Source organism: Serinus canaria, chromosome 21 (assembly GCF_022539315.1).
Source record: "Serinus canaria isolate serCan28SL12 chromosome 21, serCan2020, whole genome shotgun sequence".
NCBI lineage: Eukaryota > Metazoa > Chordata > Aves > Passeriformes > Fringillidae > Serinus > Serinus canaria.
Window position 1 is genome coordinate 199,266 of NC_066334.1, and position 23,277 is coordinate 222,542.

General features: G+C 50.7%; 1 protein-coding gene across 3 annotated transcripts; it reads right to left on the bottom strand.

The window, feature by feature from the left end:
* Positions 1 to 7,075: 7,075 nt before the first annotated feature.
* WNT4 (Wnt family member 4) lies at positions 7,076 to 22,029 on the bottom strand. 3 transcript variants are annotated; one of them, XM_009099379.4, is made up of 5 exons: positions 21,895 to 22,029; positions 10,586 to 10,821; positions 8,460 to 8,591; positions 7,941 to 8,083; positions 7,076 to 7,723 (listed from the first exon to the last, which is right to left on the bottom strand). In XM_009099379.4, exons 1-5 carry the CDS (start codon positions 21,969 to 21,971, stop codon positions 7,256 to 7,258), a joined length of 1,056 nt encoding a protein of 351 aa, XP_009097627.2. In that variant the 5' UTR covers positions 21,972 to 22,029; the 3' UTR covers positions 7,076 to 7,255. The 3 variants fall into 3 exon arrangements, with proteins under 3 accessions (XP_009097627.2, XP_050838584.1, XP_050838585.1); XM_050982627.1 differs by lacking the exon at positions 21,895 to 22,029 and adding an exon at positions 20,853 to 21,609; XM_050982628.1 differs by lacking the exon at positions 21,895 to 22,029 and adding an exon at positions 20,347 to 20,500.
* Positions 22,030 to 23,277: the final 1,248 nt, after the last annotated feature.

Sequence of the window (23,277 nt, forward strand, 5' to 3'; positions counted from 1 at the left end):
CCAAGGTCACCATAACCCCAGTGACATTTCTTATCAGCCTGACATTTCCTAGCTATGTCACATGGAAAATTGAGAGGATGAAGTGACTTTACTGAGAAAAAATGTCACAAAGGACTGATTTAATTTGCATCTAGCTCAGCTCTGAGGCCCTCCCAGATATGCTAGGTTCCTTGATGGAAATTAAATGGTGGCATATGTTTCAGCTGGTCAGGTAGCAGAGTACTCACCCCAGGCCAGGTCTCAGATGAGCTATCTGCAGGGCTTCCACTGCTGCTTCTTTACTCTGGTTGTTCAGCCTTTTCCCATGGTGATTTCAAAGTTCACTTTTCTTCATAGCATCCTGGAGGTCTGGTCTGTCCCACTCTTCCCTTGTGGTCCCAGACCCCTTGAGAGTGTAATCGTTCCGTGAGGTTGCCCAGAGAAGCTTTGGCTGCCCCATCCCTGGAAGTGTTCAAGGCTAGTTTGGATGGGGCTTGGAGCAACTTGGTCTAGTGGAAGGTCTCCCTGTCATGGCAGAGGGTGGAACTGGATGAGCTTTAAGATCTCTTCCTGTCCAAAACACGTTGTAATTCTGTGATCTTCATGGTGTCCTTGAAAGTGGCTGCAGGCAGACCATCACTTTGTATTGGCCTCATAGAGGTTGTCTGTGCAACATCTTAAAGCTCTGTTACCCCGGTGATTCTGAGATGCCACACGAATACTAATGTTCCTTTTTATTTTTCCTCCAGAATTCCATGTTTTTTCACACTTCAAATTAAGCTACATAGTATCAACAGTGCCTAGACCCTCTGCTCTGTTCTGAACATATTCTATATTTCTGTGGTCATTCTTGTACATCTTGTTTTACAGGCTAGGCCTCTATAACCCTGCTACATTAAATTTTCTGCAACAACTTCCTTCCTGGACAGTAGCTTAACAAGAAATTCTGAAGTACAACAGGATGCCTGGACTGTCTTTTTTCAGAAGCAGCCTGAAAATTCCCTTTTGAAAGTTCTAATTCTTGGGTTCACAAGCTATTTGCTGATAAACTTCTATACACCATCTTCCTGTCCTTCAGAAAGGTGGAGATTTTGAGGTTATAAATTTGATGATGTCAGGTGCTGCTCTCCTGGGTGTCTTTGGTGGAAGCTGTAGATATGAGGGAAGATGCAGCAGCACTTCTGGTTCCTACATCCTTTCCTGGCCACAGCAATTTTTCTGACAGTTCCTTGGCATGTTGTGGGGTCGTGCATCTCTTGTATCTTAACCAATGATGTATCCAAAACAAAGATGTACATGAAGGTAGTTGAAATGATCTTGCAGACCAAAAGATGGGAGCTAGAGAAGCCGATGGCTTCTCAGATTATGCTGTAGTGAAGAAGTCACAGTCCATTGTGCTCTGACTTGGTGAGCAAACAGCAGGTACATCATTGTGGCAGAGGTTTATATAGCTCTATGAGATTACCTATGGGCACCTAGGGATGATAAGATAGGTGAGAGGTGACCAGCCATAATAGTTTCAGTTCCTATACTATAGTATAGTCACCAATGAAGACAGGTTGGCTGCTCTGCCACCCTGCTTGATAGTCTTCCTTTGGAAAGGGCTTGAGGTGGTGGTGAGACTTTCTCATGGGCTGTGTTTGGCTACCCCCAGCTCAAGAACCTGAGACACCTGAAGAGACAGGCTATTGCATTTTCCCACCTCTTCTTATTAAGCCTTGCTGTAATAGCCTCACAACCCTCTGGGTAAAGAATTTCTTCCTAACACCCAATCTAATCTCACCTCTTTTAGCTTAAAATAGTTTCCCATGGTCCCATCACTATCTGCCCATGTAAATTATGGGAGCAAAGCTGTGACAATGCAACAACTGTCCTAGACCAGAGCCAAGAGGGACAAGTAGGCTCAACAGCCACTGAGGGGTTTGGGGCGGGTTATTTTTTTGCACTGCTGAGCAAATGACTCTAATGAGGCTTGAAATTTGTGATTTCATTTGTGGTGATGAAGAGCTGGAAGGAGAGGATTCTGGTGGATCATTTAGGTCCTTTGGACCAAACATCTAGCATTGAGGTGCTGCCAGAGCAGTCTGGGGATCCACAATGGTATGGAGCTCACCTAGGCATGCACTCCTTGCATGTGCACTTGAGAAAATACTGATGGTCAGATCTGGGATGGGAGAAGGAATGTGTTGCCAGGTCTGGAAGCCAGCCTAGGAGAGATCATAGCTCCTGAGGACTGAACACAGGCACAAGGACGGGACTTGCATGTGGCTGCATCTCTGGATCCCTGGTAAGGAGCTTGGTGGCTTGGTGGCTGCAGAAACATCCTGGGCATACCTGTGAGGGATGAGAAGGGCTAAGCCTGGTGCAGGTGCTGCTCGAGCTCCAGGTGTGGTCCAGCCTAAACGCTGTGATGCAGGGCCTAATCCTCAGCCCAGCTCCTGCCCCTTTCTCCCCTCCACCCACATTGAGTGTTACAACTCAGTCCAAGGTAGGTTGCACAATTTATTTTCCTGTGCTTAAAGCAGGATTTTGGCAGTCAGGGTTGGGAGGCCTCTCTGAGGAGCGCTGGCTGGGTGCCCTCCTTTTGTCACGGTATCATGCTGCTGTCAAAGGCTCTGCTTCTGCTGGATGTCTGTCCTTCAGCATGGCCTTGTGCTGCAGCCTAGTGCTGCTGATGGACACACTGCATGGCCAAGGCACCACTGACATCTTCAGCAAGTGCAGGTGGAAGTGATGGTCACCCCAGTGTGGGTTCTCCTGTGCCAGACTGACGTGAGGCCCACCATGCCCAATTACAAGTGGCACGATGTGTGTGGTATGGCAACTCTAAGGAGAACTGAGCCTCTTCTTTACCTGCCCATGCAGTAAGACACCATTCTGTCCTGGAAGTATCTCTTTGATAGTCCTAGACACTTCTTTCCTACTGTCTCCATCACCTTGCTTCCCTACAGCCAGCTGGTAAAGTCATGTGGATAAAGGGAGAGAAGGAGATGCAGGAGAATTACTGTGCTCATTGCTGAAGGAATATGCAAAGGGATTTGCTGTAATGTTCACTAATGATGTGAAGGAGGGAAAGGATGTGAGTGCTAACTTATGCTCCATCAGCATCATTAATGTTACCCACAGTGATTTAATTAGTTTGCAAGGAGCAGTGGGTGAGGCTGAACATGCCCAGGGAGGGAGAATGAGATAGTTGGGAGTGATGGAAGTGTCCTTGCCTAGTAAAAGGCATAGGCATGATGTGGTCAAAACAGCTGGAGAAAAATACCAGCTCTGCACATGTGCTTGGCTGTGCCGGGCTTGGACTGGATCCGGGATGGAGAGTTGGAAATATGAAGCCCAGAGTTTGAAATAGCTGAGGCTGAAGGTACATGCCACCTAGATGGATTTTCCAGTAGAAAAGGCAAAGAAAAACAAAGAAGCAGATCATGGTGGTAAAGTTGTGAGTTTTGGGAATGGGAAAAAAATAATGACTTTACCCTTTGGGACAGGGTGGAGAGGACTTGGAGGTGATGTTCTATTTTTGCTATGATGATCTCGAGTTGGCAGTGGGACATCCAGAAAGGTTTATGAGGGGGAGAGTCTGGGTGGAGATGTCAGCCTCAGTGAGTTCTCAGAGGAGGGATGAGCTTACTAAGGAGAAAGTGTTGGGGGACTGAGGATGAGAACCTAGTTCTGGGCCTGTGGGGCTGGAATGGGGCTGAGCATGTGGCAGGATGCAGTGCTGGGGAGAGTCATAGTGTGATGTGGTCTGATGCATGTGGGATGCAGGGGACAGGCAGAGTAGGTAGAGGGCTTTGGAAGACGAGAACACAGATATCTTACTCTGTCTGTGGTCACAGAGAAGCTAGTGTCTCCATACACCTTGTTTCAGGAGAATAGTGAGGCATCTTTTTTTTCACTGGAGACAATTCCTTACCTGAGGCTGAAGCTGGAGTGGGGAAAAGAAGTGCTGGAGGAGTGGGATCCACCAGGGGAAGAGAGAAGCTGTTGGAAGTAAGGGTTTTTCAAAGGGTCAGTCATCATTTTCTCCCATCCTACCATGGTCTCTCTGCAACAAGTTGAACTTAACAAAATATCCCTCAAGCTCTGCCACCACAGAGGCCAAAGGGAAAGAAGACATTGGTTTTACCAGGAGCCTATGAAAAGGTGAGCTTTGAGAGCACACAAATGGAGAGCTACAGCTAAGAAAGGAGGTGAGGCAGGGTGTACAGCTGAACCCAGCAGCAGCACCTGCTGAAGCAAGAAGCTTTAGGGAACAGTGAGAAAAGGATGCAGCCAATGCTTCTGGCTTGGAGGAAGCAAAGGGACAAGCAAAATGCACTTTGTGGGCAGCTTGGAGCATACCTGGGTATCAGGCACTGCATCCACTCCAAATCCAGCAAACTGCATCACAGCGATGGAGGCAAAAGGCAGCAGGTCCCTGACCTGGCATCTATGGTCAGTTCTTGCCCCCTCCCAGCTCAAATGCACCTCGAGCCCACTGGCAGGATGCTTCCAGCAGCACACAAGGTAGCTGTGGCTCCTTGGCTGTGGGCAAGACAGGGGAGCACTGTTCTAAGCAGATGGATATTGATATTGATGCCCTTTCCACAGAAGGAAGTCAGACTTACTGAGATCTAAAATAAGTTGCTTCTTAAGCCAGTGGTGTGTCAAGTGGTTAAGGCAGAAGCAAGCTGTACTTCCACTGATGGGAAAGCAGGGATGCCGTCTGTGGTCCAAACAGCAGCATCTCGCGAGGAGAGACTCGAGGAGGGACAAAGAGAGCTTTAGTGTTCTCTTTGCATTGTCAGGAGGCACCATGTGGGCACCTCTCTTCCCAGCTAAGGGCTCTTGGGAGGAGACCAGCAAGGATGAGGTGTCTGCAGCACATTATGGTTTTACACAGCCCAGTGGAGCTGATTTCAGGACAGGAAAACCCCATGGCTTGTTCAGCACAAACTTATTATTTACTAGACAAAGTAAATATGAAAACACATTTCTAAACCCCCCTGTGGTGTTGGAACTTAGTTTTGAGAAGAACCAGAGCTCTGCAGAGCCAAACTAACCCTGGGTGGCATTTGCAGGGTTTAGCTTTCATTGCAGCCTGAAAAATCCCATGTGCGGAGATTATCTCCATGCTGATTTGAATTGTCTTGTTCAGCTCTGGCCCTCATCCTAGATGGACAAGGAGCAGAAGACTTGGCCAATGGCCTGAGGTCTGTGACCTCCTCTGCATGAACTGGAAAGGGAAGAACTTGTCTCTAAGGTATTTGAGGATTTGCAGCCTTGGGGGGCTGATGAGATGGAACCATGGGAGGCAAATCCTAGTTTTACCCCTCCCCCCCCAGCGATTTAATGCTGTACCTTTGGCCAACTGAGCCAAATGAGAGAGGCAAACCTTTCTCTGGTTAGGCGATCTCTGGTTTGTACTGAAATGGATCAACCCACAGTGCTCCACCTCAGGACCCACCTAGGGTGTCCCTCCCCATCATCTGTCACATTTTGCTGGAAGTTTATTTGAACTGGTGCTGAGCAGGCAGGAGAGAGGCAGCTGGGGTATTCTGGGGTTTGCCCTAATGCAAACCTCCCTCACCCTGCACTGCTTCAAGTCACTTGTCAGCAGATGGTGTCTGGAAACCTTCCAGTGACCACAGGCTCTGCCCCAGCCCATTGCCGCCATGGCACAGATGGGGTTTCACATATGCCTGTGCATTCCCCCAACCTCTTCCCTCTCAAGGAAGAGCAAGAAGACTGCAAGTTTTGCAGAAACCCCCTCCTTCAGCTGGGAGGGTAATGGCCACAGCTTAGTTTTCCTGGACCATGCAGGGAGCTCCCTCCTAAATAGGAGGGCTCAGCAATACTGAGCCTCACCTGTTGGCTTGAGGTGTCATTTTGAGGTTTTCCTCTGCTTCCCTTTTACTTCTTGACTCATATACCGGTGGGTGAGGGAGAGAGGAACTGGTTCACTTTCCACCTTCCCTCATAGTGTCCCTCTGCTTATTAGTTCTCCAAATATTTCATACTACAGCCCAACAGCAAGGACTCTGCACTAACCCAGTCCTAGGCAGAGGGAAGCCAGAGCAGGCAGGACAGCGCCTTATCTTCATGGCAGTGTCCCAGGGAGAAGGACTGCCATGGGGCCCTGTTGCACTAAATCTCTGTGATTTCAGGGCACGCATGGCAGCATTCCTCTGGCTGAGTCCTTCTCTTGTGGCTTCCTAGGGGTGACACAGCAACAGTGGCAGAGCACCAGCACTCCTCCACCCTCAATTGCTCCACTTTATACTTTTGCTTTTCTCAGCATTCATCAGGATAGGGACTGTCCCCCAGTGTTTTCCTGAGTGAGGAGAACAGGTGCATGGAGAAGAAAGAGGAGACCTGTTGTGGAATGCCTGCGAGGTGGGGGCAATTATGGGACAGAGGAGAAGAATTCTACTTGGTTTTTCTCCCACCAGTTCTTAGCTCCATTAAATGTCAGTGGATTGCAGGTATCACTGCCCTTCACTGTCTCCAGTGGAGAAGAGATAGGGGGAAGGGAGCATGGTGGGACCATCATGTCCTCCAATAGCCCTAGGCAGCCACTGAGGAGCTTCTGTAAATCAGAGCAGTCCTGGAGCTGCTCCAAAATCCATCCATTCCCAGGACGCCTTTGAGCATCCCACAACAAGGGGGTGCAGGAGTGTCTCACATTGCCCTCATGAACTAATCACCCTGGCTGGACTCCACGTGGAACTTAACTCTTGGAGGACAGTGCCAGACTGTCACCACCTGCCTGTCCCTTGCCATGCACCTGGCTGCACAGGCTGGCTGTGCTCCTTCCCTTCCTGAGGCTTAGCCAGGCCAGTGCCTCTCCAGGATACTCAGCATGTGCCTTTAAACAAACAAAAATAACTACAATAGAAGATTTCAAATGCTGTACTACCCTTGCCTTAAACACTTCTTGTCTGCAGCACTCCAAAAGCAGCAGGAGCCGATCCAACAGGAGCTGGCATCACATAGATCCCCAAACAGCCAGAGAGCAAACATGTCTGCCGGCACAGGACACCAAGGGGCTCTGGCTTCAGCAATACATACAGCAAAGCAGACAAAACAAAATAAAAAAAGCCAACAATGATCAGGTCTTTTAAACTTTAAATATTTTTTTCTTTAAAATCTGTTTTTCTCTGTGGTTCTGTCTCTGTAAAGAGCTGTGCTCTCCCTGCAGCATCTGGGTCACTTCCTCAGTCCTGGCTGTGGGGCAAGGGAGAAGCAGGGTCACTTAAAGAGGATACAGGTGGGTGCCCTCCCCTATTCATCACCGGCATGTGTGGATCTCCACCACCCGATGGCAGGGTTTGCACTTGACGGAGCAGCACCAGTGGAATTTGCAGCTGCACCTTTCCACAATCTCCACTTCGTCCGTGTGAAAGCCACGGCCGCAACACATCAGCTCACAGCCATCAATAGCCTTGGAGGTCTTGTTGCACTGCCGCCCACTGGTGCCCAGGACCCCATTCTTGAGGTCATGGTCACAGAAGTCGGGACTGGAGTCTAGGTAGACGAGGTCCTCGTCTGTATGTGGCTTGAACTGGGAGTTTTTGGGCACCAGCACTTTGGTGGATCCAATCTCGCTCTGTTCAACCTCTGTGGCACCATCGAATTTCTCCTTCAGGACGTTGCCCACTTTGCGGAAGGGGGGCATGGCTTTCCAGCATGTCTTGAACTCACATGAGCCTGACACACCATGACACTTACATTCCACCCGCATGTTGTTCAGGATCGCCTGGAGGAAGAGACAAAAGGAACAAGATGGGATGATCAGTGCGGGCTGCACATAGCAGGGAGGGCGCAGTGGATAGGGCCTGGGAGGACTATGCAGAAAACACTGCTTGGTGGGTATGGGATTAAAAGAAGCCCAAATGGCTCAAGCCATGGCTGCAGAGCCTGGCTGGGATGCTGCAGAGTGGTGCCAGCTGCCAAGGTTCTCTCCATGCCATTACCTTCCTCCCTGCCTCGTTGTTGTGGAGGTTCATTAATGCTCTGTTGGAAGAGGCCCCTTTGCTCCTCTCACGGATGTCGACGAAGGACTGCGAGAAGGCCACACCATAGGCGATGTTATCGGAGCAGCCCGACCACTGGAAGCCTGAGGCAGAGAGCACAGATGAGACAGGTACTGCCACCCTGTAGTGCTTGAACTCTCCAGCCCTGCTCTTCCTAAAATCCAGCTGGCCTGCCCTCTCTGTCTTTCTGCCTACTAGTCTGCGCCACATGGGAACAGGGGAAGCTAGGGAGTGTGGCCCTGGGGAACACATGGACAAGATGTTTTCAGTCCAGTGGGTGATGCACCCCAGGTGTCTTTCTGAGGCAGTCACGTGGACTAACCAGTGCTTTTTTTTTTTTTAACTTTTCCTTCTTTTCTGGATGGCTACAGAGAGTGGGTTTGAATAGCAAATTGAGTGGGTATTTTGGCTACTTTGTGTCCCCATGCAGCTGCAGCTGCTCGCTGTTCAGACACTCACCCTGTGGGCTGCCCCCCTGCACTGTGCGGTCACATCCACACTTGTCCAGCTCGCCACTGCTGCAGGCGCGGGTCACGGCAAAGGCCACCCCTGCTGAAGAGATGGCATAGACGAACGCTGCCTCTCGTGTCCCTGCAATGGCACAAACCATGGTGGGAAAGGTGGCAGAAAGTCTGAGGCAACGTGAGCGGCAATTCTGGAGGCAATGCAGCCCGGTGGCCAAAGGCTCTTGGTAGACTGCCACGTGTCTCTTCTCTCCCCTTCCCTCTTAACTCTGGTGTGGCACATAAACTCCCCTGAAAAGCTGGTCTGAAAGATGGCTCTTGGCAAAACGTGCTATACAGAGCTATCAGGCTAAACTCTTTGCTCTGTCACTTCCTCCTAAGATAGAGGCAGCACATCGGACCCTCACTGTCCCCACCTCCAGTGATGCTGTTTGCTTATTGCCAAGCCAGGACCTGACTCATCAGAAATCCCTGGGTGCTGGGAGATGTTCTGCAGAAGTGACAGCCCATTCTTGCAATAGTGAAGAAGCTGGGAACTGGAACAACATTAAAAACACGAATGATGGATGAATGATAAAACCTGGCAATAGGAGAGACAGAGGCTGCACTGCCAGTGTGGGCAGAGCTCTCCAGAGCTTGTAACGGAAGACTGTCTTGCCTTGTGCTTGCAGGGCAGCTCTGCCATGAAATCTTTCCTGCATCCAGATTAGCTGTCTGCTTTCCACATCCAGGAACGTTCTCTGGAGCTGCAGATCCTTGCCATCCGTCACAGGGTTGTGCAGCTCGCAATGCCTCCCAAACTACCCTGCAAATCCCTGTTCTGCTCCCACAGCACTCACAGAACTTCACTAGTGTCCAGGGTGCAGTGCAGTCCCAGGTTTTGTGTCTACCTATGTGGTGCCATATGGTTGAGAAAAACTTGTTTGAGAAGTTGGGGGCATCCCTGGGCATGAACACAGAGAGTAGGAGGGGCAGGGATAAGCTTTAGCAACACACAATGCCCACTATCCTCTGAGGCTGGTTGAGGGCACAAACCCTCCATTTCTGAGCAAGGAGGGCTGGTATTTGGGGTGGTCCCATGTTTGGTACGGAGGGGCGATGTGAGCAGACATCGCTCAGCTTGCCAGTCATAGAGAGGGCAGCTACTTTGGTGGTCGCATCCCAGACTTTGGTGGCCCAGCTGGCAGTGGCTGGGGAGGACCCAGCCAGTGTGGGACTGAACTGCCTCCAAGTTAATCGAGGTTAATAGTAGGATCATGTTGGTCGGTTTGTGCTGTGGCTGCCTAAAAAGAGACGACTTTTAGTTTCTGGTATTTCTGGTATTTCCAGTCCCTGAACCTTCACAAGAAGAGATCTTCACCCCTGCATTGAGGGGAGGAAAGTCAAAAAAGGAGCCAGGGGGATGCTTTGGTCTAGGGGTCCTAGGATGGGAGGTGAGATAGTGCCTGAGGGGAGGCAAGGGATGCTTCAGTGATCTTAAGGGGTTGCAGAGGGGTTTTCCCCTCTGTATCCTCACTACAGTTCTCACAGGATTACAGTCATGTGCTTCTGGGAAGTCAGGGTGCAGCTGGGGGCTGGGGGCTGCCCTGGCCATATCCAGCCCTGAAGGCTGGTAGCAGGGGATGATGCTGCCACATGTTCTTCCCATGCCAGGCGGCACTGAGCCACATCCTCCTGATGGTGCCCCCATTGATGCTCTGCTCAAGAGTGGCCATGTGCCAGCCTGGCAGCAGCCACTGCTTCAGCACTGCCCAGAAAGAGACTGAGTAAATGACCCACGGCTTTATGGAGTATAGGTTTGGTGGGGAAGAGATGAGAGCAGGGTGACCTTAGGACCTTTGTTCAAACTTGGCATGTCCTTTACAATGGGTGTGGAAAAGGTTCAGGAGAGCTGAGGAGCAGCAGAAGTCTGAATATGCTGTACCCAACATACTGAATAGAGCTTTACTGAAGTGCACAGGGACCCATCCACCCCAAGATCCAACACTGGATGGGACATTCCTGACCCTCCCCAGGCACCAGCTCAGGGGCAAGCAGGCAAAATCCCACCTGCAGCCCACCAGACTGCTTTTATAGCCATTCCCCCAGCAGCATCACCCCAGACACATCCTTCCAGCTCACCTTGTGTCACCACCTTGCCGAAGACAGGCAGGGTATCCAGTGTGGAGCAGTTCCAGCGGCGGTTGCGGAATTGGTATTGGCATTCCTCAATGGCCAGCTGGGCTCCACGTCGCACCGAGTCCATCACCTCCAGGTTTCTCTTGCACATCTGCACCTGGCGCTGGATCAAGCCCTTCAGCTTCTCACAGGTCTCCTCCTCAGAGATGCTCCCCACTGAAGACAGCTTTGCCAGGTACCTGCCAAGACACCAGCACAACAGGTTAGGAGGCAAGGGCTGGGGGAGCCCATATTCATCTGGGACCCATGTTCAGCCTTCCAGAAAGCAAGGAGACTGAACCTCTTACCCCCTCCATAGCTGAGACCTTCTGCCCATCTGGGGTCACCTTTAAATGTACCACAGCAGAGACTCTACAGGATGCATTTCTGGCTGACAGAGAACAAGCCCAAGCAAAACAACCATCCCTCTGCAGCCTAGTCCCTGTCTCTTGGGGAGTCCAGCTGTTGGCTCCCCTTTGCCTCTGTTGCCTGCAAGGAAGATATTTTCAGCGCTGTCTGAATGTGCCTGGTCAGGTCTCCTGAGTATCGGCATATCCAAGTGCTACTAGGAAAAGCCAGAGTTCTCCAAGTCAGCCAAAACAAGCAGGACAGGCACTTGGCTGCCAGCTCCATCTGCCACAGCGCTCCCACAGCGTGGCTGTGTGCTCATAACTGGCAAACATTGCCCCCCAAACCACTTCCCTCCTGGAGGCTGCTTTTAGCTGCTCCAGACCCCAACAGGCAGGCATGGCCTCTGGGAGCTGCCAGGTTTCCTGTCACTTGGGATTCAAGCAGGGTTTGAAGCAGGGAAGCAGAATCAGGAGCCTGCCAGGGCAAAATTGCACAGGCTGGGCACTTACCTCCACCAGCCCAGCTTGTGAATAGGGCCATGAGGTCTTTGCTGATCTGGAAAAGACTGGTCCTTCGTGGAGGGGACTATGTGTTTTGCTTTCCATAGCGCCAACCTCAGCAGGTAAGAGTCACAGAGCTGCTCTTGGGTGTCAGTATTAGGGGAATGAGGGAGCAAACACCTTGAAGAGCAAGCATCTCAATACCTCTCAGTATTTCCTTGTCCAGTGTGTGGGTATGATGGTCCCTGCTGCACATCCTAGTAACTTAACCTCCCACCCCTTGTGTTGTGGGCATGGTGTCCATGCTTGCCCATTTCCCAGTTCTATCCTCCTGCCCCAACCTCTGGAGCAGAGAAGGAGCTTAAGATAGACCCAGTCAGATTTTCCAGTGAGGCTCTGCGATAATCCAATATCCTCTACAATTATTAGTGACGGTTGGCAGATGTGTATATGAGACTCCCTCTTTCCTGTGGCTGCTGATAGCCACTTCAGATGACACTGCCATAGTGGAGCCCTGACCTGCTGTGGACATGGAGGGTCCCCTGCATGGGACAGGTGTAACTCACACTTGCACCCATCCACTAACCACACTGAGCTTTAGTGTCCTTGGGAGCTGCATTGTCGCACACTGCTACCTTCTCTGCACCAAGAGCTGCAAGTACTGAGCTTTTTGGAAACTTCATTCCTTGACTGCATTTCCCAGCCCTACAGAACTTGTGGGTTTGTCTGTGTGTTTTTTTAACTCCTCCCAAGTTGCAACATCCTGCAAAGGATTTTTCTTTTGAAGCCCTGCTTGTCTCTGAGAAGTGACTGTGCAAAAGTGGCTCCTGCTCCCTGCCTGTTCCCATGTGTCCCAGGAGCCAGATCTGCTGACTTCAGCCACAAAATAGAGTTGTCACAGCCTCTTCCTCCCATTAACCCTGCCAGTCTGCCCCAGGAGGAGAAAACAAGATTTTCTCTTCTGTGCATCAGCAGAATTATTCACCAGCTTGGTTTTATGCTCACATCTGGGGGGGCTGTGGGAGCCAGGGAGAAAGCTGTCTTGGCTCACGGTGTCCGTGGAGAGTCTGCATGGCGAGATGTCAAAAGTATTCAGTTTTCCCTGTGTGTGATCATGGAGGCAATGCTTCTCTGACAGTGGGAAGAGGCAGGCTGTTGGGGTTTCAGAGTCAAGTGCTGTTAGAGCCTTTATACCAGCAAATCATCTTTGCCCAAGGCTTCCTGCTCCTCCAAGGGGACAGCCCTCTTTGCAGAAGACAGGACCTGATGTACACAGGTGGCTTGAAAAACCCACTGTGGCCAAACTCAGGACTGTCACCTTTCTGCTGGCCCCCACACCATGCAATGTGTATCCCCAACCCTGCGGTGCAGTCCCAGACATGGAGTGCAACTATTGCTGTTCTCAAATCTTGCTGCACTTGGCTGACCTGGGGTGAAGGCACCAAACCACTTCTGGGAGCTTTGAGGATGTTGAATGCTGAGCACACACAGGGTACCTGTAACAGCTGTCCCCTCCCAGGTCCAGCCATCATTCCAGTTTGGGCATGGGGAAGATGACACACAACAGAGTGGCAAGATTCAGCTCAAGACAGTGTGGGTTACTGATCAGCTTTGAGCCTGGAAGCCAAGAAAATCAGAATCTATCTCCAGTACCAACCCCTTGTGATGATTTGGCTTCCCCCTCTGCCTGGCATTCCCCCATCATGCCAGTCAAGCAGCTCCTTCAAAGCCAGTGAGACTGGTCCTACAGATGAGTCAGTCCCTGCTTTGAGTGCAGACACATTGGTGGAAGAGTTCTGTGACACAGATGTGGCATACACATTATTATCAGCTCTCCTTGGGATGGGGCATCATCTCCTTTTTTAATACATTCCCCAGCTTGAGATTCTCTGGGCAATGTGCAGTAATAAATTCAAAGCATGCTTAATGGAAAGTGTGACAAAAGCCTTTTAAGCTTATCCAAGGAGATGCACTTGATAAGGGGCCTTCCCAACTCACATTTAATGCTATTTAGAATTATAAAACAAAGGCCAAGGATGCTTCAAAGATAGGTACAGCTCTCAAGACCAGGTCTGGTAATTTGTTTTGCAATGCAGACAAATAAGATGAAACTATACAGAACAGTGCTCTGGCCTCTCTCCCTCTTGACAGATCCTGTGTCCTATCACCCCTCCTTGGTCTATGTTTACCAGCCCCTCTGTGGAGATGAAGAAAACTGTGCCTAAAATGCTGTGGCCCCATCATGCTACTAGTTTGTTACTCATCCAGGAGAACTATCACTGCTTTCCAAAAGACAAGTTTTTTGATGGGTGAGGACGCTCCCATCCTGATCCCTGATTCAGGATCCAGAGGCTGAGGCAAGGATTTAAGGAAGGACCTTGGCTGAAGGACCTTAGCTTTGAGGCTCTCACACAGCAGCTCATCACACCACGTTCAGGAGCACCAGGTAGGAATATCTTATCCCCTTCCCCTCTCTGGGGCAGATGAAGAGTTAGGTAAGAACTGGGAAACACACTCTGTCAGCACTCAAAGGTGCTTCCATCTCATGTTTCTCAGGGCTGTGGAGCACCAAGGCTGTCAGGAATCAAACACATCTGCAGCATCCCACGGTCTCCATGGAAACCTGACTGTAGCGCTTTGTCTGGTCGTTAACAAGAACTTTGCTCCAAACTTTGTTTCCCTGGGCTGAAGTGGTAGAATCTGCAGCCAAAGCCTTTGTCTACCTGCACAGAGAGCTACACAGGCACAGCAGGAGGAAGGCAACAAACAGCTCCTGCCCTCTACAAAGTCTCAATGCAGATCCTCCATCATGACATCACATCTTGATTGCTATGCAGAGCTCTAGATTATAATTTAAGTCTCACATGCAGCCTCAAAACAGCCCTGTTTGTGGAAAACAAACCCAAACAATGGCGTATTTTCTTCCTTTTCCAAGACTGGGCAAAGAATGTTTCAAGAGGAGAGCTGCTGCCCACACCATTTTTTAAAGTTCTGTCTTCTTGCTTCATCATGGCCTTGTATACTTCTTTTCTCCTGTCTTTAAATCCAGGTAAGTCATTTGCACCACAGACTCCCTCTTAAAAGTCATTGATTTAGGAGAAAATTGACTGAAAGCCCTTTCTTTTTTTTCCATCTGAAGTACTGAGATCAGGACTGAAGCCCATAATTTAAGCAGCTGCAGCTGATGCACTCTGCAAGATGGCAAGTAAGTAAATCTCAAATCCAGGTAGGTTTGGAAAGGTGGGGGATGTCAGAAATTCCTGCTTAAATAAAAATTATGATAATACTTTCATGAGGAAGAATAATTAGTGAAATGACAAAGAGACATTGAAGGAGCCATAGCATGTGGTAGATAGAGCCAGGAGGAGAGGAGAGAAGATTCCCTGCCATGGAAAGGTGTGGAAATTTCAGTCATTGACAAATACTCAGTTGAGGTGGGTCAGAGGAGATAGATACCTTGGGGAAAGCAGAGATCTCAAGTGATTCTTTTTTCCAAACAAATGAGTTTCAAGTGTGAACTCTTTGTATTGTCTCATTTTGGGAATATTTTCCTGAAGATGATAACCTTGAGACCCAGGCCACTGGCATCCCTGATAAACTACTCAATAGATGTTCTGAAATCAGGCTGAGAAGCTTCACCCTGCTCAGCGAATACTCAACCTTCCCACAAGGTTGAGTGGCCAAGCCTTAAATTGTAAAGATGATTTAGCTCTGCTCCTGTCTGAGAGGCAGCAAGCACCTCCATGCTTGTGGAGGGGTCAGCAAGAACATCTCTGTGCCTCCTGAGGGTGCAGGGACAGTCATCGGTCAGCACTTGGGATTGTCCTAAGAATTAAGACAGCTCATGCAGGCAAGCTTCTTCTGGGGAAGAACTAAAGGCTTGTTTATAATGTGAAAAATCCATGGAAAAACCCCATGCATCCCTGCATGCATCTATCTGTCTCCATAGATATATCCATACAGGGAAAGTTACTGAGCAGTGTTATGGCTCCTTACAAGGAACCATCCTGCAGATATGGAGAAGTGTTTTGTCTTTGCCTTGTTGCTTTCTCCAAGCAAGAAGGGTGAGTGAAGCCATGGAAAGATGTCTCAGTCTGGCAGGCCAGATGATGCTCTATGCAGGCCATACAGCTCCCATGATTTCTCATGGTGTCCCACATTGGGCTTAGTGCCAGTCTCCGATTCCAACAGCTCCAGGCCAGTAGGACCCACCACATCCATGGTTCCTCAAGCCTGCCAGCTTGGGAATGTTCCTGTAGGATTTGCAAGAGACCTGCAAGGTTGCCCTTGTCCAGCTGCTGGCTCTGTAGCAGACTTTGCCCTCCCAGGGACCAGGCATCCATCCCCTGGGATTAGACATCCTGCCTTTCTAAGTGTAAACCATGATTTACAAGTCATCATCTGAGAACCTGTCTGGTCGCTTCCTTGGAGGAAATACAGCGTCTGTCTCAGTCCTTCCTGTCACAGTTAGGGTACCATCTCTTGGCTGAAACCTGCTTTTCACACCTACTCTTCACCTCCAATTACCAGCTGTGGAGAGAGCCACCCAGGAGGAGGCAGTGCTATGCCTATACCTCCAACCCTCAGCTCAAGGGTGAGCCTACACTTCCTGTCCCCCCTCCCTTGGACCCTGAATCTCACACCATGCGCACGCAGCAAACACCCATGCCCCAGCCACTGGTGGTGGCTCACCTCCCTCCTCACAAGTCTTTGGGGACAGCAAGATGGCCAGCTGCTGGTCCTGAGCCAGTGCTGCTTTTTGGCTTTCTGAGCATGCAGGGGCAAAATCTCCACTTTTTAAAGGGGGAGAGCCGGATGGAAGCTGGGAAGAGCCTGAACAGCATCTGTTTTGGAAATCTGCTTTAAATGTGTAGGAAATTTCCTTTACTTCCTTTATAAGACAATAGAAGCGACTCCAGGATTCAGGTACAACACCTAGGCCTTGTTGCAAGGGGAGGCAAGTGTAGGCTGACTTCTGCCGTGCTTCAGGCTAGACCTCATTGCAGAAAATCTGATGAGTTTAAAGTTTTGGTCAGAATTTGCAAGTACGTGACAAAAAAAGCCTTCTACAGTATTAGTTTGATCTCACCCAACTTTCAACAGACCCCAGGCTGCTCTCCATTGGCCAACAGACTCAATTACTTTCCCCCAAGTAATTTCATGAAAGCACAATACTGGCTCCAGTTCTGCTGAGCCAGCCAGATCCTGCAAGGCAGCTTCCTTGCTGTGAAGTGCAACAGCCCATGGCAGCAGCTCCAAGTGAGCCTGGAGGATGCTGCCAGGGGTCACCCACAGGTGTCGGGGACAGACACCTCTGGGTAGGTAAGGCAGAGGTTACCTGCACTGAATATGCAGAACAGAGTCTACCATTCAAGCAGCCTTGGATGACTGCAAGTTTTCAAGCTTTAAGAAAAAAAAAATCACTAATTATTGTAAGAGCCAGTGTCATTGTACTTATAAGGAAATACAGAAGAATCTCCTAGAAACTGTCAACCTCCAGGATTGCTCAGCAATTTCATCATTTTAAGAAAGTGGCTGTAATGCATTTCTCTAAATCTACAAGGATGAATTAATCAAGCAGACAGTAGCTCTCAGCAAACTAACATAACCACTTTTTTGCTTCAGTGCAAAAGTCCAGTTTTTATTCATGGAGTCACATCAAGCCATTGCAAAAAAGAAATCTGCCTCTTGCTGTTGCTCATATTTGTAGCTTAACCAGTTCTTCACAGCCTGGCATGCAAAGTGGTTTTATCTCCTTCCTGTCCATCCTCCCTAGAGTTAGGTTCTGCTGTGAAAGACAGGGGTGTAATTTTACTTGAGGCTTTCTTAGGAAAGGGCATCTTAAGAAATGCCCATCATCACTGAGGAGCTAGAGAGCACGGGGCCCTCCTACACCCTGGCAAACACAGCCCTGAAGGGTGTCTGCCAGACAGGACCATTGCTCAGAGACAAGCCAAACTTGTTTGGAAGTCCAGTGCCAGGACTAATGTGTGCAACCTTCAGGGTGCAACCCACAACCAGTCCATTTTCATCGCTGAGATAAAATTAGCTGGTATTGTCAGAAGTGGTAAGACCTACAAATAAATAAAAATTAAAATATATTTCCAGCAGTTTCAATTTCCCACCTCACAGCCTTGGAAACAGGTTCCATAGGTTCATGCACCAACTTTGTGGATCTGACAGGATCCCCAGAGCAATGCAAAGGAGCCCTGAACATCTCAGAAGTGGAGAGCCCTTTGTCCAACCCACAGCACCCCTCAAAGTAAGGAAATTCCTCATCAAACCCAAATGGTGCAACCCACCACCCTGGCTGCTGGGTCCAGCTCAGATGTAACCGGGGAACCTTCCTGACACTGTCCTCACAGCAAAAATTAGGAGCATGGAGAAGGGAGTGTAGCTTGGCAGGAATAGCTCTGTGTTAGAGCCAGCAGCACCTGCCAAATCTGTGCCATCGCTGCATGGCATCTGAAGGGAAAATACTGGACCGGTTCCTCACCACATGGAAGACGGAGCATTGCAATGACAATGCAAAGAATATTGTACAAAATTAAACTATGCCAGGCTCCAGGTGAAGTGATCTCTCCCCACTCTCAAAGCTGTAGAGACTCACCTGAAAAAAATAAAGCCTGGTTTAAAACCAGAGGGATGCAAATGCAGGACCCAGGCATACTTCCTCTCAAATCTTCTGCATTGCATAATGGCCCAAACAAAATGAGCGTTCCAGCTGCTCTTGCAACATCCCTACTCCTAAGCTGGCAGAGATGGGCACAGAGAATTGGGCCCCCGTCTGAAAGCACTGTGTGATGTTCTGATGGAAGGAGGCCAGGGAAATCCAAACTCCTTTTATCCCTTCCTGACCAGCCCTTGAAAGTGGTTAGAAAGCAGCTGCTTAGCCAGGCATGTTTGGACCTTCACAATGTCTTCAAGCTTTCCCAGAGCACTCATATAATTATTTTTTTTTTTAAGGTTTTAAAAGCCCATCTGTGCTTCTGGCCCTTTAAGCCAAGTTCCAAGCCCAGACGGAGATTTTAAATCCCTGTAAAGAATGGGTAGACAGAGCTGCTGGTGGTACACCCTGCTCTAAAATGGCATGACCATATCTCAGACCAAGCATGTCCATATGGAAAGCCTCCTCCAGAGCCAGTTTTAGCTACAAGAAAATGGAGAGAGGCTGTAATGATTCTCAGATAGTTTGATAACCAGGGGTCTCACCCCTAAAGGACCCTACCCTGTTGTATCTGATGTTTTCTGTTTCTGTCCTCTCATCAGTCAAACCTCTGAACAGCTAGAGAGCAAGGCTGTGGGCCCCAGTGCCTCATGCATTTAGTGGATGCTTACATCCATAACCCACTTTGCACATTTTCTAGTTCACTTTTTCATGTGGACTTCCTTCTCTCCAAAATAAGTAAAAAAAATGAATAACTAAGTAACTAAACAACTGGACTAAAACCAAAGCCTGGCACTCCTGTGCCAGCTGTGGAATGATGCTTGTTTGGCTAGAAGTCTCTATAAAACACCCTCAGCATCAGGATGAGTTTGGAGCAGAAGAGGCCTTGCTTCCAAATTCAACCACATCACTGCACATGTGGGTTCAAGAGTCTACGAAGTGCAAGTTGCTTTGAAAAGCAACTCATCTGCTTCCCCTGTAAAAAGCATAGCCCTGGACTCCTTAAGAGATAAAGCAGAAGCCAGAGGGACCTTCCTGTGCACAGCCAACAAGATGTAAAAGGCTCTGTCTACAGCCCTTTATTTAATTTACAAACCTCTGCCTGAAGAGGCAGGAGGCAAATCAGAGCCTCCAAACGCAGAAGGAAGAGCAAGCCTGAGGCTTTCACAAGAAGTGGGAACAGAATATCTCTTCAGATTTGGAGAACAGAGGCTTTCTGGATAGGCAACAAGGCAAGCAGCAACTCCCCAGACTCAGAACACTGATAAAAACCACCTGAGGTTTGCTTCCTAACCAGGGAGAAAGTAGGTTGGTTTGTTTAATGAAAAGATTTGGGAAATCTCTTCCAGCTCAATGGCCACTCAATGTAGCAGAGTGATCCCTTTGAGAGATCCCTACATCACCTCCTTTTTATACTGGATGGGGCAGCTCATTGCATGGCCAAAACAAGCACTTTCCCCACAAAGCCAGGCCTACAGAAACACTTAGCTCAAGCATTGCAAGCAGCGTATCTCCAAGCACTGGGGGAATGCGAGTCTGTACAGGTCTAAAGAAGCTTTAGAGCTTTAGGAGGAGAGAAAAAAAAAAAGCTCACAACTGAGCTTAATCTCTAATCCAGCAGGTTTCTGGAAAAGCAAACTTCACTGCATGCTGCCAGTCCATGCACACACCTCTGTGCAGAACTATGTGCCTGGCAAGGCTGGATCCATCCCGTGTGCTGGGCATAAGCTGGCAGTGCCCTGGGATAACGCCGAGCATGCCGAGCCCACACACGTGAAGACATACAAGGCACACTCATTCCTCGAATATCTGATAATTCCTGGGATCCTTCTAACTCTGTTTATTGCCTCTGGCAGTCTTTGTTTCTGATGTGAGAAGATAAACAATGGGAATCGTCTTAATCCTAAAGGCAAAGAATAAAAAGCACTGTGCGGGGGATGATCCTTTTATCATGATACATTTGCAACATCAAAAAAAGTTGACCCCCTTCCTTTGAAACGGACTGAAATGTATCTGCTTTTCCTCCCCTGTTGGCAGGAATGAGCCCTCCGCTCTTTGCTGCCGAGCCCCCCGCGCCCACCCTTGCTCTGCCAGCACGGACGGCTGCACACAGCCCTCCCTGACTAGTGCGGCGAACCACTACTCCGCCTCGCCTCCCAAATCCTATTCCAGCTGCGTGTGGCGCCGGGGACCGAGGAGAGTCCCACCTCTGCACATCCGTGCGGAGCAGCTTGCCGACCTCACTCATGAAACCCCCACTCTCCGCCGTGCCTGTCCCAGGGCAGCCGAAGCTGCTCCTCTCCAGAGATCTGCCATCATCTCACAGAGCTTCCTCAGCAGGACTTTTCTTCCTGCAGGAAAAACACTCCCACAGTTCCCAATATACCTTCACCAGAAGCATGACAGCTTAAAAGACCACCTTGATAGCTGCTATGATCCACCCACCAGTTGCTAGAGACGTGCGGCATGCAAATCGCTCCATCTGGCAAAGAAGGAGGGGAGAAGGACTAAGCACTTAACGCATCCCAGGCAGCCACCTTTTCTCACAGGCAGGACACTCGGAGAGTGCCGCTGACCTGGCACTTTCCCCAGGCATGGGGGAGCATCCTCCAAAAACCACCTACATTCCACAGCCTCCAGCAAGTCAAAATGCAAAGGCAGGAGCTGTATCCGGATGCAGAGAGGACTCCTTGCACAGGGGATGTGTGCTCACCTGAGCACCTGTGTTTGGGATACACGACACTCAGGATCTTTCATGGTGACAATCCCGGGAACTCCTTAACTTGTGTGGTGTACTTGCCCCTGCCGAGAGAAATCCATGAAGGTGAGATGGAGGCGGCCCACGCTCCTAGCCGGAGAGCGGGTCTGCTGGGTGCGTGCAGGGGAACTAATTAGTTCCCGTCAGCCGGCAACACGGGCAGCGGGGGAAGCACCATCTCCCACCAAAGCAGATTTATTAGGAAGAACCGATGCCTTCGTTCAAAGTTAGGTGGGAAAGTGTTTTCATGCTACATCCCCTCTGACCCGGGAAGGGGGAAGGGGGGGGGGGTGTCCTCTTCAGAAAGTAGTCCCACCGCCTTGGCAAACACGTAGGAATTTTCCAGAACGATTTCCGCCCCTGTTTACCTAACACATTATTTCAGTGTTTGTTCAGCGGGTTCCCGATGTCATCGGACTCCTCTGCGGCGTGCAACAGCCCCCCGACACCCGTCCTCCTACCGGGAATGGGGCGCCGAGGCGTGGGCAGCCCTGCTCGCTGCAGATCCCCGGGCCCAGCACGTTTGGCCGCCCCAGCTCTGCCAAATTCTCCCCTGGACCGCTGGCCCTCTCGTGGCATCTCGCCAACACCCAGGCTCCACTCCGACCCGACGCCCCGACCTCCACCCGTGATCCGGGTGTAATCCGGATTCATAACTTAAGGACAAAAAATGGGTCAGGGGCTAGATAACCAGCCCCATTCCCATCAGCCGCGATAACACACCGCCACTGAGCGGCTGGGGAGAGTCGGTATCCCCTGCCGCCCACCTGCCTGCGGATGAGGGCTGCAACCCCACCGCCACGGCGGCAAGGGTCAGCGGGGACGGGACGGACGCGATGGCGACGGGCGCCCTATGGCCCGCCGGGGACCCGAGTAGCATCGCTGCAGGAGGTCGCGCCCGGTGCTGCCCAACCTCGCGGCACCTGCTCCACGCCCCCGGGGCTACCAACAGGTTGCGGCGAGTCCATGTTCCCCCTCTCGCTCCGCGGCTACTCACAGCCAGTTGCTGGCGTTGGCCGAGAAGGTGGCGAGGATGATGAGCAGCAAGGAGCGCAGAGAATACTCAGGGCTCATCCTGGAGGGCAGGCGGGGTGGGACTGCGCGGAGCCGGCGGCGGCAGCGCCCCCGCCGCCCCGCGCCCAGGGCAGCCGCCGCCGCAGGTGGGCGCGGGCAGGAGCGCCGGGCGCTGCCCGGCTGATGCTCCCGCGGCGGCCGCTGAGCCCGACTGTCAGCGCGGCCGGCCCGTCCCGGGATGGAGCGGCGGGGCCAGAGGCGGGCCGGGGGCGGAGGCAGCCCCGGGGGCCGCCCCGGCTCCGCCGCTCCCTGGGCGGGACTCACTGCTGGGGACATCCCCGGGGCGGGCCGGCGGCGGGGAGGGCACCGGAGGGGGCACCAGGGGGTCCGGCGGCAGAGAGGGCGTTAGGACTTTCTCCGGCGACGTGGAGTGCAGTGGGGAATCCACCAGCGCCCCCCACCTTGCTGCTGCACCCACCAAGCGGCACCTCTGGGTTGGTTTTCTGGGTGCCGGGAGAGACGAGGGAACCTCGCAGAGGGGAGGGGCGGGAGTTTCCGCATTTGATATTTTTGGGGTAATTTCCTAGTCGCTGTGAGGAAGCAGAGGCCTGAGATGTCCTGGCGCTGCCTGGAGTGCATCGCCCAGGCTGCCTTCTTCAACAAGCACCCCTTTGACTTGGAGTGATTTCCGAAATTCCAGTTTCTGAGGATTCACTGTGAATGCCAAAGTGCATTTGAAAATTTGCAACTAAGGAGAGGGGTCTGGGTGGCTTCTATCTGGGGTATCTCTCTGGGGTTTCTGTCAGGAGAACAGCATTTGGAGATGGAACAGGCATAAGTTTGCAAACCCTCTTGGCGTCTCAATATAAGGGCTGTCCTGTGGAGAGCTGCCAGACACAGTGGCTCGTGGCAGGCTCTAGAATGTGCAGATGGAGGGTGATGCTTGAACAAATATCAAAGCTTAAATTCACCTCTGGAAAAGTCAACTCTTGGGAAATCCCAAGAGCTCCTAAGAGGATGTCTTAACCACCCCGAGGCCAAGAGATGTGGTGGGGATCCCTATCTCTGCTCCATCTGCTATGCCTCTGTCTATCCATATGGGCATAAATGACTTAAAGCCAGGAGCAACATGAGCTGGCTGCCCGGTGTGAAATCCAAGATCCCAGGCAGCCACAATTGTGCACCAAATCTCCTTTTGACAATGTTGTTACTTAGGTCCATTACTAAAACCTCTTGCTACCACCTCTAAAATCTTGCCAAGCTGGTTTGGAGCTATTCGAGATTCCCTTTGTCTTTTCAGCTCTGTTTTTCTGTAGCTGGGGCACACTGATTCAAAGCACTTGTGCTAGGCTGCACATATGTCTAA